The 15,903-nt window shown below is 41.2% G+C and overlaps 1 protein-coding gene and 1 long non-coding RNA gene across 2 annotated transcripts; both read left to right on the top strand.

Moving 5' to 3' along the window:
- The first annotated feature begins 53 nt into the window (after nucleotides 1-53).
- On the top strand, nucleotides 54-14,284 carry LOC136442716 (roundabout homolog 1-like). Its single transcript, XM_066439660.1, has 14 exons — nucleotides 54-214; nucleotides 3,904-4,029; nucleotides 5,963-6,085; nucleotides 6,452-6,616; nucleotides 7,770-7,952; nucleotides 8,320-8,439; nucleotides 9,436-9,614; nucleotides 9,968-10,097; nucleotides 10,591-10,875; nucleotides 11,504-11,657; nucleotides 12,053-12,174; nucleotides 12,938-13,106; nucleotides 13,387-13,505; nucleotides 14,016-14,284. The coding sequence occupies exons 2-14, from the start codon at nucleotides 3,945-3,947 to the stop codon at nucleotides 14,282-14,284; spliced, it is 2,103 nt and encodes a 700-aa protein (XP_066295757.1). The 5' UTR covers nucleotides 54-214; nucleotides 3,904-3,944.
- Nucleotides 14,285-14,681: 397 nt separating this feature from the next.
- Nucleotides 14,682-15,688, top strand: LOC136441699 (uncharacterized). Its single transcript, XR_010756913.1, has 3 exons — nucleotides 14,682-14,876; nucleotides 15,184-15,252; nucleotides 15,568-15,688. It is a non-coding gene; the product is annotated as an uncharacterized lncRNA (long non-coding RNA).
- Nucleotides 15,689-15,903: the final 215 nt, after the last annotated feature.

Genomic DNA, 15,903 nt, shown 5'->3' with positions numbered 1-15,903 from the left:
TGGCTACTGTTGCCTTCACGGCTGGATACGGACCAATGGCGCGTCTCGACACATAATGAGCCGCATGCTAATTTTTGTTCTCATCATGGCGACGGTAGAGACGCTACTCAGGACAGAGCTTCCGTGCCAAACATTGTTTTGATCGTACTTTCAGCCATGTGGACGGAAAATTAGACGTGACAATTATAAGAAGACTTAAAACAACAAACTACAGGTAAGAAGCCTTCATATCTTGTAAAGATTAATCAATTCATAGGCGTATTTCTTCGATGATATGCTCGCTGCGAAGGGAATTCTAACGGTACACTTCAGGTGTTGTGTTGGACAGGTGTGATATTGTGATCACCTGTCTGACCAGGTAAGGTGTCTAGCAAAACGTCTTGAAGTGCCGACACTCATCAGAACGTCTTAGAATGTCAAGACGACGCAGTCTAAAGGGTGAAGACGTGGGATATTCCAAGACCCGGCGCCATTTTCTTCCCGGTTCCTTCTCGGCTGTAATATAATGTGAAGGAATTCATCTGTCGGGTTTCGTGCATTGAAATCGATTTTTTCCCCTGCGGTTTTGAAACAAAGACTGTAGCAGAATTTACGGCTATTGTGCGTAAATAGCCTTCATAAATATTGCACATATTGTGTCCATTCATTTCATTCCTGAGAGACAATTAGGATTATCACTTGTGAAAGGGAATTTGACAATTCCAAGGGTGCACCGTTCGTATGCGTGTGATGGTGATACTATAAACTACATGGCGACATTGTGAGTTATCACGCATTAAATATTTAACATGCAACAGCTGTTCTTAGCTTAGTACCATTCTCTCACATGTCTGACTTGATAACAATATATGTACACAAAGATGTAATGTTATATACTATTTGGGGCTATATATTCAATTGTTACAACAGCTAATTAATATTCAAGGCTGGCCCCTTGTAATAGCAATAGCTAGTCGGGCAGCCTTGGCTGCTGTACATTGTACGCAGCCGAACAAATAAATAAATAAATTAATATTCACTGGAGATAATGTGACTCTAAAACAAATTATTTAAAGATGATGTACTGTATTCTATAAGGTTACAGGATATTGTCTAGCAGAATACCTTAGTAGCATTTCTAAAGGTTTTAACAATTGTTTGTATCCGTAGCAATTTACTTGATCCAAGATCAAGCAGGCATTGTCTAGCCTTGTAGTTTGGGTAAATGACTCAGAACCTAAAGTTTCTGGGTTCAAACTTTAGAAGGCTTGATGCTTTGTAGATGTTTTGCCCTTTGAAAGATTACTTAACAAAAATGTTCTCACTTGACTCAGAGACTCAGATGAGTACCTAGCTGCAGTTATTGGCATCTTCTGCTGAGATTTTAAGCCAATTCCATTGCAAAATTCATGCTCATCTGAACTGATACTACTAGCCTTTAAGTACAATGTTAAGCAGTATTTGAAAATTCTTTTTATATCTGGAGCTACTATTAGCTTAATCCAATGGAAGAATCCATATGAGCACATTAACAGGATTTAGTATGTTCCAAATTCTCCTGACTTAAATGTGTTACAAGTAGTATTTAGAATGTAGGAGGCCTGCTAGAAGCGTGATCTAGTCAGGCGCAAATCAGAGCTACCTCACATCTGCTTGGAGCTCCCTCCCATACAGTACCTGCCATATGGCCTGTGTTAAGCCAATTTCACGGTGCAGTAGCAGAGTCATGCATGGCCATGTGGACTGTAGCAGCTAATCATCTATCGACAGACTAATTAACGAGTGCTAATTAATTTCATGCTGTGAGATTCCTCTCTCCCTCATAGTTAGAGTCTGGGTGTCTGGGTAGAAAAAAAAAGCAAAATGCCTGAGAATTTAAAGGTTACACACAAATGTACACATGCTATTATTACACACATACTTACAGATACACACACACTCCACACAATCATTTACACAGTGTAATAGTAATACACATACATATTGTGCATATTGACATAAGCATATCATCTGTCTGATATCATTCAATATGTCAGAAAAATCCATATAAGTCTGGTAACCTTAGTGCCAGCTGTGTGACTCACTATAGCTCCAGTTTTTCTGTATTGAATTTTCAAAATTTCATCCAAAGAAAATTTCACAAATGTACTAGTATGTCAGTCGAGGACGACATTTTCTACCAGACTTTTCATGAGCAGGGTGAGCTAGAACAACAACTGAGCCCAGTCACCAGTTTGTTTCCTTAGTTATTAGATGGTTTTTAAGCACATTGAAGTAGCCGTTTGGTACCCAATTCTCTATTAGTTACAGAGTTAGGCAGCAGGGAGAGGGTTAAATGAAAAAGTCATCAACAGGTCAAGTTTAAAACTGAGGATCGTGAGGAAAACCTGAATCTGACTGTCTTTATTCCTGCAGAAATTGTTTGCGCCGAGGTAGAACCTTTGCTACGGCTTTCTCCACAGACTTTTCCATGTTGATCTTTCATTTCAGCAAGAAGTAACAAATTTATCTGTTGAATGTAAAAACCATGACATTTCATGGAGGTAAATTAGGCAATGGCCTCATGATTTAAGGATTTCTTAAGATATCTTACATTTGGTTAAATTTTCAGTCTATAGAAATTGTCTGAGATAATCATTATAGATTGAAGAACTTCAAAAGGCTATCAAACATGTCATTTTTCTGTGATATGTGATTTGAATATCAGTCCTTCCTTATATTTGGGGAGTTATTTCACTGCCAGGCTAATCAGATCCGGCTGAACTAACGAGCAGCTATTGATTGTAATTAAGATTGAGGCTGTGAATCCGATATTCTTAACTGTCAGCTAAATGATCTATCATGCCTGTTTAGTGACAGCTGGTAACAACTAATGCACAGGTGAGGTTGCAAATGTGTATGTGTGTGTGGAATGTATGATATTTGCATCCATATAATGGGCTGACTTTTCTTTCCCCAGCATCATACACAGGTACATGTATGTGGCTAAATCTCAAGATATATGGGTTTGGGGTGTCATATATTCTGTTATTTGGTATTTGGTATTATGGGTCAAGCGACCGCAATAGGTGTGGACGGTAATTGTGCCATCAATAATGTGTTGTGAGATATCCTTTACTCATGCACTCACAGAGTGTACACAATGTCATGTATGTCTATTGTGTTTCTTTTGTGGCACTAGCATCATATAGATGGGAGCCACCTAGCCTGGGTGCCATCCTATTTCTACCGGGGCTCCTACACTCGCCTCCCTCGAGTGTAGGAGCCCCGGTAGAAATAGGATGGCACCCAGGCTAGGAGCCACCTGGAACGGTCCAGTTGGGTGTAATGGTTTTATACCTGGGTCTTGTATGATATTTGCATCCATATATGGTTAGACTTTTCTTTCACCAGCACAATACACAGGTAAGTGGCTATATCTCAAGTGCTTCACAGTTGATGTGTGGGTCTGGGGTGTCGTTTATTCTGTTATTTGGTATTTTTCTGGGTTAAGTGACCGCAATAGCTGTGTGCGGTAATGGCGCCATTAATATTGTGGTCAGGAGATGCCCTTTACTTACTGTTGGGTGTATGGTATATGTCTGTTATTTTAAGAAAAAAGGAAGTAACGGTTGTTTCTTTTCTGTGCTTGAGGTGTGGCACTCATCCATCATGTAAATGTAGATGGGTTGATGCCCAACCTTTTACTCTCAACTTGGGTGCATTATATCTACGTGTAGGGACAAAAAAGTGCTGTTGACATTTTCTACTGAAATTACAATTCCTCACCTCCAGTTATAACTAGAAGCCAGATAACTGCATGCTCTACTTCATGTCATTTTTCTGTAAAAACTAAAGAATAGTTATGATACTATCATTTATTTCAAAATTCATGCTGTTTAGCAATGTGTCACCTCATAATGTGATGTTTTATTCATTTTCCAGGAAGTGCCACTGGTTGCCCAGCAACTGTAGCCTAGCAACTGATGATGTCATGCAGCAGATTACAGATGACAGCCTCCCTCCTCCTCATCCCCATCCTCTTCTGTAACTATGCAAGTTCAGCTCTAGGTAAGTTGTTTGGCGGTTATGGGTTTCGTACAGTTAACCCTGGTCAGCTAATTGCCTAACACAGCATAGCGCCTCCTGTCATAGACCAGATTGTACTATTCAATTTTAAATAGTCTAAATACCCACTGTGAACCAAACAAACATTTAACCCAATCACTTTTCCCAGTCCCTAGTAGGGACTATTTGTCCAAGCTGGAGCAACCTACTTGTGCTTTAAAGGCTACCTAAATTTGTTATATTTTGGCGCATTTGTACTTAACTGTAAATCCAAACTTCACAGGCAAAAACACGTACTGAGTCTTACACATATGGTTTCTGCCTCCTATTTGAGCTTACGATAATGGGTCATACAATCATACAATATATCCCTCTGTATGATTTTATGGAACAGTGATTTTTGAAACCAAATGTTTATACAGGAAGCACTTAACACGACCCAATTCTGTGTAGAGTATTACTCAGATACTTCACCACATCATGACCTCGGCTTTTCAATCACCTCTCCATGTCCATTAAGAGGTGTATTTTCAATACAACATACAGTATTAGATAAAAGCCCTATCAATAATATTAGGGACAAGCCTGCATGCACTACCAACAATGCCTTTCTAATTTTTTTACCAAGAAAATCTATGTTTCAGCAAGCATGATATTCTGAGTGTATACAAAAATAAAATAAAAACCTGTTTTGAGGAGATTCAAGAAACCCATATTTTTCTTGTGTTTAAGAATTTTATTCTTATAGCTGATGGATCAATACTGATCTTTTTCTTGCCGTCAGAATTCATCTCTAACACATTCATGCCTAAAACTGAATTTTTTACACCTAGAATAACGTTCTTGTACTAAGATTGATGTTCTTGCACTCAAGGAATATCTTTCTGTCCCCAAGACTGAATTTCTTACAGCTAGATTGAGGTTCTTGTACTTTGTTGTACTACATTGAATTGGACGGTCAGTAATGAAAAGAAGTGATTTATCCAAGAGGGTCACTGACAAAAAAGCAAAAGAAGAAAAAGTGATTGTTGTTAACCTTAAAAACTCTAAAAGCGCCTTAAAATCTATCTATTTATTTATTTCATCTTGAGACACCTGGGTGGCCCAAACAGCTGTGATAGCATTGGGGCCCGACCATGTTACTGTAGTGCACAAATCCATCGCATCCCTGTGTCAGCTTTAGTTTGCAGTATGTTGAGTTAGTTGGTAATGTGTAGATAGCGGGTCCCAAAGGATCAATCAATATTACAATAACATTACAGCATAATAGATGGTGAGTTTGTACGGTGAAGAGATGTTCTCCACGTGAATGATTAGTTATTAAGGCCACAACCTGTGCATGGTGCTGGAAGATAAGCCTGGATACAGTACATGACAGTGTATGCCATCGATGTTGCTGAGTGTTTATAATGTTTTGCTGCAGCAGAATTGAGGCCACAAGATTGTACTTAGTTCAGGTTCACGAACATTAGATTAAATTTTGTAAGACTAGTAAGATCTAGAATTCAGCAAGAGGACAAGATGAAAACCGAGGGCTGGGAGGGAAATAATCAGGACTATATCTAAGTACCAGAAACTGTTTCTGTGGACTGATATTTTCATATCTAAGGCTTGAATGTTCATCAAGGGAGCTAGTCAATCCATATAAAAACTTAGCACCTCTCTCTATCTCTCTCTCCAATTTAACATCTTTTATTCCCCATCATATGGGGGTTAGACGTGCTTACACATGGATGGGGGAGCCCCAGAACTCCTCATCAAGTGCAAGTCTTTTTTGTAGCAAGAGTTTTTTACGGCTGGATGCCCTTCCTAATGCTAACCCAAACCCTACTGTAGGGTTTAGGACATGCCATTAATGTTGCTGAGTGTATGTTTTGCTGCAGCAGAAGGCCACAAGATTGTACTTAGTTGATTTTCTTGAATATGTCTATTGCAGTATTTACCCGTGAGCCGTCCAGTCAGACAGTGGTGGTGGGGCGCCCGTTCGTGTGGGACTGCACAGCCCGGGACACAGAGAACAGCAGAGCAGCCGTGGACATCAGGTGGAAACTGGGAGATGGTGAGTTCTTATTTGGAGTATTCTCACAACTTCGGGTCCTTGTTATTTCCGCCTGATTTAAGCTCGACTATGGACACAAAGTAGACACAATTTAAAGTATTTCATTATGTTCACCTAAGCGTATGCAATTGGTCCAAAATCATGTATTGTCCAGAGGAAAAATTGTCTTGATCATATAATCCATGATATGAAGTTCTTCACTTTCATATGCAAAAATGTCATGTCATCATGTATATCGAAATTACTAGACAAAATCTCTCCAAAGTCACTCCAGAGTAAAATTAATGTTTTTCTTTTGGAGTAGATGATATTATTCTCCAGAGTCACTCCAGCAGCTCATGCTAATCTGATAATTGTATTCCACAGTTTTCCTTGACGACAACCACCCCAGAATCCATCGCCTTGCCAACGGCTCGCTCTACTTCTCTCCTGTCCAATCAGAGGACATCGCCAACTACACCTGTGTGGTGTCGCTCCGGACCAGGACCAACTCCTCGGTGGAGAGCAGACCCGCATTCCTCAGGATAGCCTGTGAGTTTGTAGTGTCTTCTTGAGTTTCTTGGAAACAGTTTTCTGTTCTTGTTTAACATGATTTTGATAGTAGCCCTGCGTTTCTCACAATAGTCTGTGAGTTTGCAAGCACTTTCTTGTGATTGTTGGGGATGATTTTCTGTTTTCCTTGTGTAACAACTTTTGGATACGACAATGAAGGTTAGACATCCAGGTTATAAGATGCACAAGGTAACAGTTACTCAAGCAACTGGGTAGGATTTGGAAGTGTAGAGATCCTGTAGTCATTGTGTAGTTCTCCTGTAGTTGTTGTTATTCAGCACCAGGGACAGGCACTACTATATACTTTTACAGTAGATCTGTAGTGTAGAGCAAATGGAAAATTTTACCACTGATATCTGTTGAGGGTAATGCAGACACTCAGTAGACATTGTGTAGTTCTGCTTTAGCCGTTGTCATTCAGCACCAGGGACTGGTACCACGATATAGATTTATATGGCTGTAGGTGTTTTGTAGAGCATAAGGACAAATTGGTCTACTGATCTCTTATGTAGTTAGTGTAGACATCATGTAGACATTGTGTAGTTCTCCTGTAGTTGGTGTTATTCAGCACCAGGGCCAGGCACTACTATATACTGTAGGTCTGTAGTGTAGCATATGGACAAGTGTACTACTGATCTCTTATGTAGTTAATGTTGACATCATGTAGGCATGGTGTAATTCCCCTGTAGCTGCTATTCAGCACCAGGGACAGGCATCACTATAGCAGTGCGCTTGTGGCATAGAGTCTATAGATATGTTGATGTTATAGACATGAGTAGATTGTGTAGTTCTTCAGTAGCTGTTGTTATTCAGCACATTCAGCACCAAGGACAAACACCACCATCTTTGTCTATATTGTACTGAAGTCCTAATCCCCCCTTGGGGTCACCGGTATATTACAATAATTATTGAATGTTTAGTGCGTAGCACCTAACCTGAAGTCATTGTTTAACGCTATCTAGTGCGGATGCCATATTGCATACTATACTCTAAGTTGTCTGTCAATAAACATATTAATGTGCTTTTTCCATGCATCCTCAGTGCTGCAATTTTTGTCTTAAAAACTGAAAGTTTGCAAAGCAGAAGGGCTACAGAAATAAATTCTCTAACCGAATGTCTTTCCTTGTTGCAGACATTGACCCAATAGAGCGCCCCCCGGTGTCCCAGAACGTAACTGCAGGCGTGACGGTGTATCTGACCTGTATATCCGGCCCCAGTCTGCCTCTGGCCACGCTGTACTGGGAAAAGGACGGGGCCAACTTCACCGGCGGCCAGGCTTACGAGACACAGGGCTTCGGGGGAAATAGGACTTCAGGTACTTGGATACCTTCACTTCATTAGCTATCATGCAAATACAAAAGGTGACCAGCAATCTGCTTTTTCTTACGTTTGACTAAAGAAAGTGTCCTACCGTAGTGCTGTTTATGTTCTGAATCTGCAGTGCTATTTTAGTTACGATACAAAAGTTAGAGCCATGCACAGAATGCTGTTTTTAAGCTGCAAAATATTCTCCTTTTTTAATGTAGACATAAAGCCGGTGGCCCCATGTCTTTGTCTAAATTTAAGTTGTTGGCATCGAATCCCTATGGATCTGCACATGATATAGCCCAACACAAGTATAAAGAAGAGTAGGGTTGACTTGGCTTGGTTGAAATACAAGCTGTTTCAATGTGTATTTCCAGGGACTTTACAGATAGATGCCGCAGATGGCAGACATGCAGGGCAGTACGTGTGTGTGGCAGTTAACCCCATGTTACCTCAGCTGCCGGAGAGGAGCCTTCCGGCTACACTAGTGGTGGAGGGTAGGTCTTATGCAAGTCTCTGCATCCATGTGTTGTTTCTTCTCTGTTTTCTGGTCTTTTCTTGCTATGAATAAACATTAGATTACATCAAATTGGCAATACTCTGTGTCCTCTTTGTTGCCAGTTCTTTAATTTTTCTATTCATAAGGGAAAACATTTTTAGCACAACTTCGAACTATATATATAGGCCAGTCAACTTCATTTTGTACTGTGCATAATTCTAAATCTAAGAATTTGTCAAACACTAAGTACTGTATCAAACTTATAAGGGGGGAGCAGAGTTTTAGGAAGCAATTTTCAACATTATAACATTGTTGATATCATGTAATATGACCACATTCAGTCTTGTAGTGCCTATTCAGGCTATAGTAACTGGATGTTGCACTGTTTCAAATTGTATTGTCCTCTGTCCCTCTTTTCATGTCCATCTCACCCAAGCCTCCTGTTGTTGTTGATAAGTGTTTCCAACAGTGTTGTTGTTGTCACTCACATCCGTCTAACCCATTCCACCTCCCACTAACCGTTCCCTCCTTCTGTCCATCCCCCTCCACATGTCCATTCCATCAACAACCGGGTTGCACCCTGGTGCATACATTTGTGTGTAAGTACTGCTGAAACAACATTTGATATTTCTTACATATCATTATTTTGCAAATTTCTAACCTTTGCAAAGTTCTAGCTTGAATGTATAGTTGATGCAACACTATATTTACTGCAAGAGAAAACCGTACTGAAATTGCATGATTGTGCAAGGTGTGTTTGAAAAGGCAAATGTCTATAGCATGCACTTGCAACTGGCATCACAATGTGAAAAGTATGCCATTCAGCCTATGGCTGCGAGGTACTTTCCGATATCCGATCAAAATGATCAAATAAACCATTCATTCATCAGAAGAAACAGCATTTTATCATTTGGGTAAAAAGTAAACATCTTCAGTTAGATATAAAGTAAATACAGTGACTAACCTCTAACCTTTAATCTCTAACCTTTCCCAGCAACCCCCATCCCCACCAATGAAACTGCAGCCCTGGCAGTGATCCTAGAAGGCCCCACGAACACCACGGTGGCGGAGGGCACCACAGCAGTTTTGCAGTGTTTAGCAGCAGGGACTGGCCCTCTGGAACTGCAGTGGTTCAAGGATGGAGTGCTAGTCAGCAATGATTCGTCTATACAGGTAAGGGTGCTGCATTGTTGTAGATTGCTGTCAAGAGGTGAAAATTAATGTACTTCTGTTGATGTGAAACAGAAAGGTTTGTACAACCATAATGGGAAAAGTTTCCATACTGTTTGATTCAGATCAAGAAGTTCATGAGGTAGTAAAGTTTGATTGTTCTTTGACACTCATAATGATTTATTAATATTTCATAATTTCAAATTTCTAGTCAATTATCGTTGAAATACCTTATCTTAAGAGACTTATATTATGTCAGTAGCATTCTTCAGTATACTACTTACAACTTACTATCACGGTGACCATAAGTTTTTGTACAGAAGCGTAACAGGCAAACTAATGTATTTTTTCCCCAGAGATTTATCCTACCAGACGGCAGCCTGATGTTCAACAGTGTTCAGACGTCTGACGCCGGCAGCTACTACTGCGCAGTACAGAACCCTTACGGCAATGCTACAAGTGACGCGGCACACCTGTCCATAGCTTGTGAGTGTTTAGGAACATTTTCAAAGTTATAAAATGCTGAATTCACCTGCCAAGGAATATGATTCTTTATTTTTGTGTTTTGAATATTTCTGCATTTCTTTCTTTATCAAACTTCTCCTATTACAAACAAATCAGGTGATTCTTAAATCTGCTCTTACTACCAGTTGTCTCCCCCATATTTTTTCACTTTAACTTTATAACCAATGAAGGTTAAGAGTTAAAAGTTGATTTAACTCAAACTTTCTGAAGAATGTCAGCAAATATTTAGGAATCCTAGAAAACTAATGCTAAGAAGATATAAATGTTCGGGATACTTTTAAGATTTGTATTTGGAGCAAATTGATACGAATCCAGATTTTTGGATTTGTTGCATATTTGACATTTTTACATTTAATCCAAAAGTGTGTCTCGCTGAAAATTTGTACTGTCAGCATTTAATCATTATCTTTATTCATCATAATATGTTCTCTTGACAACCTTCCTTTCCCCACAGACATAGACTCGACCTTCCAGCAGCATCCCTCCAGCCTGACTGCCATTGAGCTGACCCCCGTGACCTTGACCTGCCGACCCCCCTCCAGCCACCCCCCTGCTGTTGTCACCTGGTACCATGACAACCGCCTGATTACCGAGGACACCAGGGTCGTTGTCATGACGACTGGTGACCTGCGGTTTATGTATGTGATGGAGGATGATGAAGGGGAGTATTTCTGTTCCGCTCAGAACACGATCATCGGGCGGTCCGTGGTCTCAAACAGAGCACAGCTGACTGTTACAGGTATACTGCTTGAAGTATTCTAAGAGGCTTTCAGTTTGGAATTTAGTTTTGCAAACTTTCCTTTGGGTAATGGCCTGATATATATTGTGCACTAGTACAAGATTTATTTTGCGTTATTTCCATTCACAATATAAATCACTCACTAATAAGCTTTCCGTCAGTCCTCAATATATATAGAAATGATAACTTGGCAACTATTTGGACAAATGTGCACTGATCTGAATCGAACAAACAAGAGATACCCTAAGTAACAAATCTACATGCTATTTTCGTGCACAAACATTACCTTTCAACCAACTTCCTCTGGTCCTTCTCAAGCTAATTTGACCCGCAGTCTAAGTCACTTGACCTGAGCGGAACTGTGATGCCAGCAATGGATCAAGGTGCCCGGCAGTCTGTATCAGCCCCCGTCTCGGTTGAGGGATGGTCGATGGGCTCTGATGTAGATGGCCTCTTTCACTCCTCTTAGGAACTTTACATTTTCCTTTTTTCAGCAGTTCCACTGATGTTCACATGAAAAGAGACAGTTTGTTTGTTATATACAGGCTTAAGATAGTGATATCCCCTGTTGCTCTTTAAGGTACTAGATTATCAAATATCTATAACTTACATTGTCCTTTTTTTGCAGTTCCGCCGATGTTCACCGTCCATCCCGCCGACACGAGTGCTACTCTGTACGACACCGCTCAGCTGACCTGTCGCGCCCAGGGGTCATCGGCGCCCGCCATCACGTGGTACAAGGACTCCGCGCAAATCGCCGCCGGACCTAGGATCACGTTTAGGTAAGTATGGGCAAGAGACTTTAATCAACTGTATAAAAAATCTACAACCTGAACTTGAGAGTTAATCTGTGTTTGTGGGATTCTTTCTGGATCAGAGTTCAACTGTTATTTGAAGTAATTTCCAACCCCCAAAAAAAGTTGACCAATTCAAGTCTTAACCAAGGATCGAGCAATCCACTGCTTCAGAATTTGTGAAGTCATCTTATGCAGATAGAACTCGAATTGTGACTCCAACTTTGGAAGAGCTACTTATTGTTGGAGCTGTTACGTACGGTCAACTTAGTTTAAATTTCTTTGTAAAGTTTTCAACATAACGGCATTTTTCCTTGCAATAATCTTACGAAAACCCTACACATTATATCTTATTGTTGTATTGAATGTTTTCTGTTACATAGCCAGAACAACGAGCTGCTGACCATCACGAACGTCCAGCGGACTGACCAGGGTGCGTACTACTGCCAGGCCAGCAGTAGTCTGGGAACGGTCAGGAGCAACGGGGGAACTCTGGACATCAACAGTGAGTATTTAGTCATATATCTCAGCTGGGTGAAGGGATAGTTAGTTAGTTAGTTAGTGTGTGGGTGAGTGACTGACCAGGGAGCGTACTACTGCCAAGCCAGCAGCAGTCTGGGGACGGTCAGGAGCAACAGGGGAACTCTGGACATCAACAGTGAGTATTTAGTTATATATCTCAGCTGGATGAATGGATAGGGAGTGTGTGTGTGTGCCTTGGAGTGAGACATGGTCTGGGTGGTTGGGTTGCGTTTGTGTGTGAGTATCAACAGTGGGTGGGTGGTTAAGTGAGTGAATGGGTAGGTGGTTTGGTGCCCTCATGCAAACATTCCTGCCCTTGGCAGAATACTCCAGGATCCATTTCCCTTAAAATCATCATCTGATGAAGGAAAAATGTAATAAAAGAACCTCTCTGATCATATATTTCCAAGCCCCCAAGGTTCACATTGTTATTAGACTTCATATTTACCTGTATATGTCTTAAGAAACACTTTAAAGCCCTACCTAAGATATGGATGGCATGATTCTGTGCCTTCAAGAGTCTCAGTCACCAAGGCTTGCAAGAGATTTTAGGCCTTGGTTGAGAGAGATCTCAAAGACCTGTGTGGCCTCTTCCATGACCTGTGACCTCTCAGAGGGTATGCAAAGACCCTCTTGAAAAAGAAAGGGGAAGAAGTTTTCACCCTCCTTTAAAAAGGTATATTTGCCCTCTAAAGCAAGTTAAGTACGGTACCTTAAATTTTGCTTCACTTTCCCTTGTTCCCCAGTCCTGCCAGGTATCAGTGTGGGACCAGGCGATGGTACAGGTGAGATCTACGTGCCCCGGGGTGACCACGCCCTGCTCAGGTGTGCAGCTGCAGGTGACCCCCAGCCCACGCTCACCTGGTACAAGGACGGACAGCTGCTGAATGTCACACCTGGAGACACACACTACAGGTGGGGGAGTCTTACAAGATTTTTATCCGTGCAAGATTTTAATGGAACTTTTCAGTCTGGAAAAGTGAAAATTGTGCTTTTTTTCTGCTTACACTCATTTAATTTAGGTATGGGAGAAGTAAAATCAGTAACTTATTATGTGATGTATATGGCTACCTGCTTAAGATATTCAACAGGAAAACTCAATCATGATGTTCTGACTTAGAGAGAAGAGATACTGTTCTTAGGTCCTATTCATGGCTGAAACAAATTCAAAATTTTGTTGCTGACTTATTTTCAGGATCACATCAGAAGGGCTTGAGATCCTGGGAGTGACAGATGCAGACGAGGGCTCCTACACGTGTCGGGCCGAGAGTTCAGCTGGGTTCACTGAGTCTACTGGTACACTCTGGGTGCAAGGTACATGTTCATTAGCAAAGCTGGGTAGAAACAAGTCTTTTCTGTTCGTCATCACATTCTTATACACTGGGTCCTGGGTTCGAATCCCGTGACATGCCACAGACATTACATGACTTTCGTCGCTCCATTCAGGTGTTAAAATGGGTACCTGATTCGGCTGGGGAGGTAAAAGGCGGTGGGAGAAGAGTATTGTCTTTCAATACTGTGCCTTAAACACAGTGGATAACCCCCTACAGCCTCAAAAGGTTTATAGGGAGTGTTGACCTTTATAGAGAAGTTGTTCATGATTACCTGGATCAACATACTTTTGTCATCTGTTCTAGAGCATTAGCATGTGCACCATTAGACAGTTGTATCTACTGTTATTCATATATATAGATTAGATTAGTTCTTTACAATTGTTAGATATTAGTAATAGTTCAATTGTCATGTTTCTACAAGTTGCCATACATTGTACCTGTAACAGTTGCAATTGTCACACAATAAAACTCTTCTTCTTCTATCATCCAGTTCCGGCAGAGATCATGACCCCTCCAGTCAACCAGACGGTCAGTGTCGGCGACCCAGCAACATTCCACTGCGTGGCGACCGGCACGCCCATTCCCATGGTAACCTGGCTGTTCAACGGCGGCCCGTCCGGCACACAGCAGCCCGAGAACGCGTACCTGCAGTTCCCGTCAGTGTCGCTAGGGCACATGGGGAGGTACACCTGTGTGGCTCGGAACCTCCCGGACAGACAGGACCAGGCGGACGCCTACCTTACAGTGCTGAGTAAGTAGAGAGAGGGAGTGAATGAGTGAAGAAAGGAAGGAAGAAAGGAAAAAGAATGAATTAATAAAACTGATTCGAGGAAATAATGAAGCTTTATAGTGAATAGAGCTTCATTGAATTAATTAGTGAATAAGCTCCCCCATCAGCATGCAAGCACGTCAAACCCCCAGATGATGGGGAACAGAACACGTTAAACCGTATAGTGAGTGAGGGAGTGTGAGTGAATAGACGCTGAAAGAAAGAAGGAGAAAAGCACATTTGGAGGTACATCCTTGTTCACAAGTTTGCTGTGGCTCAAGATTTGTTGAACAAAGATCTTATGTTAGACTGTGAAGCACAATTTACGCGGCTCTTAGTACTATTCCTCACATTCTTACCTATACATCCAACTTATTCTAGTGGCGCCCGAGATCTCATCCCTGTCAGGTCCTAGCCTGGTGAAGCTGAGAGAAGACCTCAGGTTGGACTGTACCACTGTCGGCAGCCCCCCTCCCACCGTTACCTGGTTCCGCGACAGGCAGCTTCTGGTTACCTCAGACAGGGTGTCCTTCCCTTCCCAGGGTGCATTGCTCATACGCTACGTGGACTATGCAGATGAAGGTAATTAAAAAACTAACGTAGATTTTTTAAGGAAAACAAACTTGTCAGGAGTCATTCTAAAAGAAACATCTAAGATACATTTTGCATTGCGTCCTCTGTGAAAATATTTTTTGCTTTCAGGGAGAGCTATTCCACTGAATTGCAGTTAATTGCTAATTCTAAAAGTTAATACTAGTAAATAAACAACAGAATGATAAATTTAAGAATGATATTATTTGGTTAACAAAGATCTTGTGTCTTCTTTGTGCTTGTTTTATTTTTGAATTTGGTAACTCAATTTTTTGTTCTTTTTCCATACCATGTACAGGTCAGTACACTTGTGTGGCAACCAGTGAAGCTGGAGAGGCCAGGGAGACCAGGCCTGTCTTTGTACAAGGTAAAAAAATTGTTCCACACGCTTAAATTCCTTTTTTCTAAAGATTAAGGTAAACAGATCCAACACTTAGTCGTCATTTTCCTCTTCACATGCATGCCTGTCCTCGGTGCTGAACCAGTTGTTATTGTACTAACTCCAGTATTTGGTGCTATTCCTTATGTTTTAAGTTTGAGATGCCCAACATTCACCCTTAAAAACACTATCTTTGATTATCTTTGCTAGAAGGCTCTTGTATCAAAAATTGATATTTTTGTATGTAAAAATTGAATGTATAATTGTTGAATAACCCCTTCTTGTGCCCCCATCCCTCTACAGTCCAGCCTTCGGCCCCAGAGCTCCTGTCAGCTGTGGCGCTGGACAGCTACTCCGTCAACATCAGCTGGGTTGCCACGGACGACGGGAACAGCAGCATCCTGTACTACCAGGTGGAGTTTAAGCTCAGGTGGGTGTCACTCATCTGTGTATTAGGTGTTGAACAAGGAATTATTCAGTAATTCACTTTATCTTCACGGTAGCAAAATTTCACGGTGTAAGGAAAATAGACATTTTAACTGAACTTTAACTTCACGGTGGCGACAAGTGATTTACAGAACGGATGTGTGAAGGAATCATAAATAGTTACAACAGGTTTTTCACGGTGATAATAAGTTC

The sequence above is a fragment of the Branchiostoma lanceolatum genome, chromosome 9 (assembly GCF_035083965.1).
Source record: "Branchiostoma lanceolatum isolate klBraLanc5 chromosome 9, klBraLanc5.hap2, whole genome shotgun sequence".
Classification (NCBI taxonomy): domain Eukaryota; kingdom Metazoa; phylum Chordata; class Leptocardii; order Amphioxiformes; family Branchiostomatidae; genus Branchiostoma; species Branchiostoma lanceolatum.
The sequence above is the reverse complement of the archived record's forward strand: the minus strand, read 5'-3'. Positions and strand labels throughout refer to the sequence as shown.

Bases quoted from the DNA above. Each gene is read 5' to 3' on its own strand.
- LOC136442716 (XM_066439660.1), top strand. From the start codon at position 3,945: ATGATGTCATGCAGCAGATTACAGATGACAGCCTCCCTCCTCCTCATC. The intron at 8,440-9,435 runs GTAGGTCTTATG...AACCTTTCCCAG, and splicing joins GGCTACACTAGTGGTGGAGG to CAACCCCCATCCCCACCAAT. The intron at 10,876-11,503 runs GTATACTGCTTG...CTTTTTTTGCAG, and splicing joins AGCACAGCTGACTGTTACAG to TTCCGCCGATGTTCACCGTC.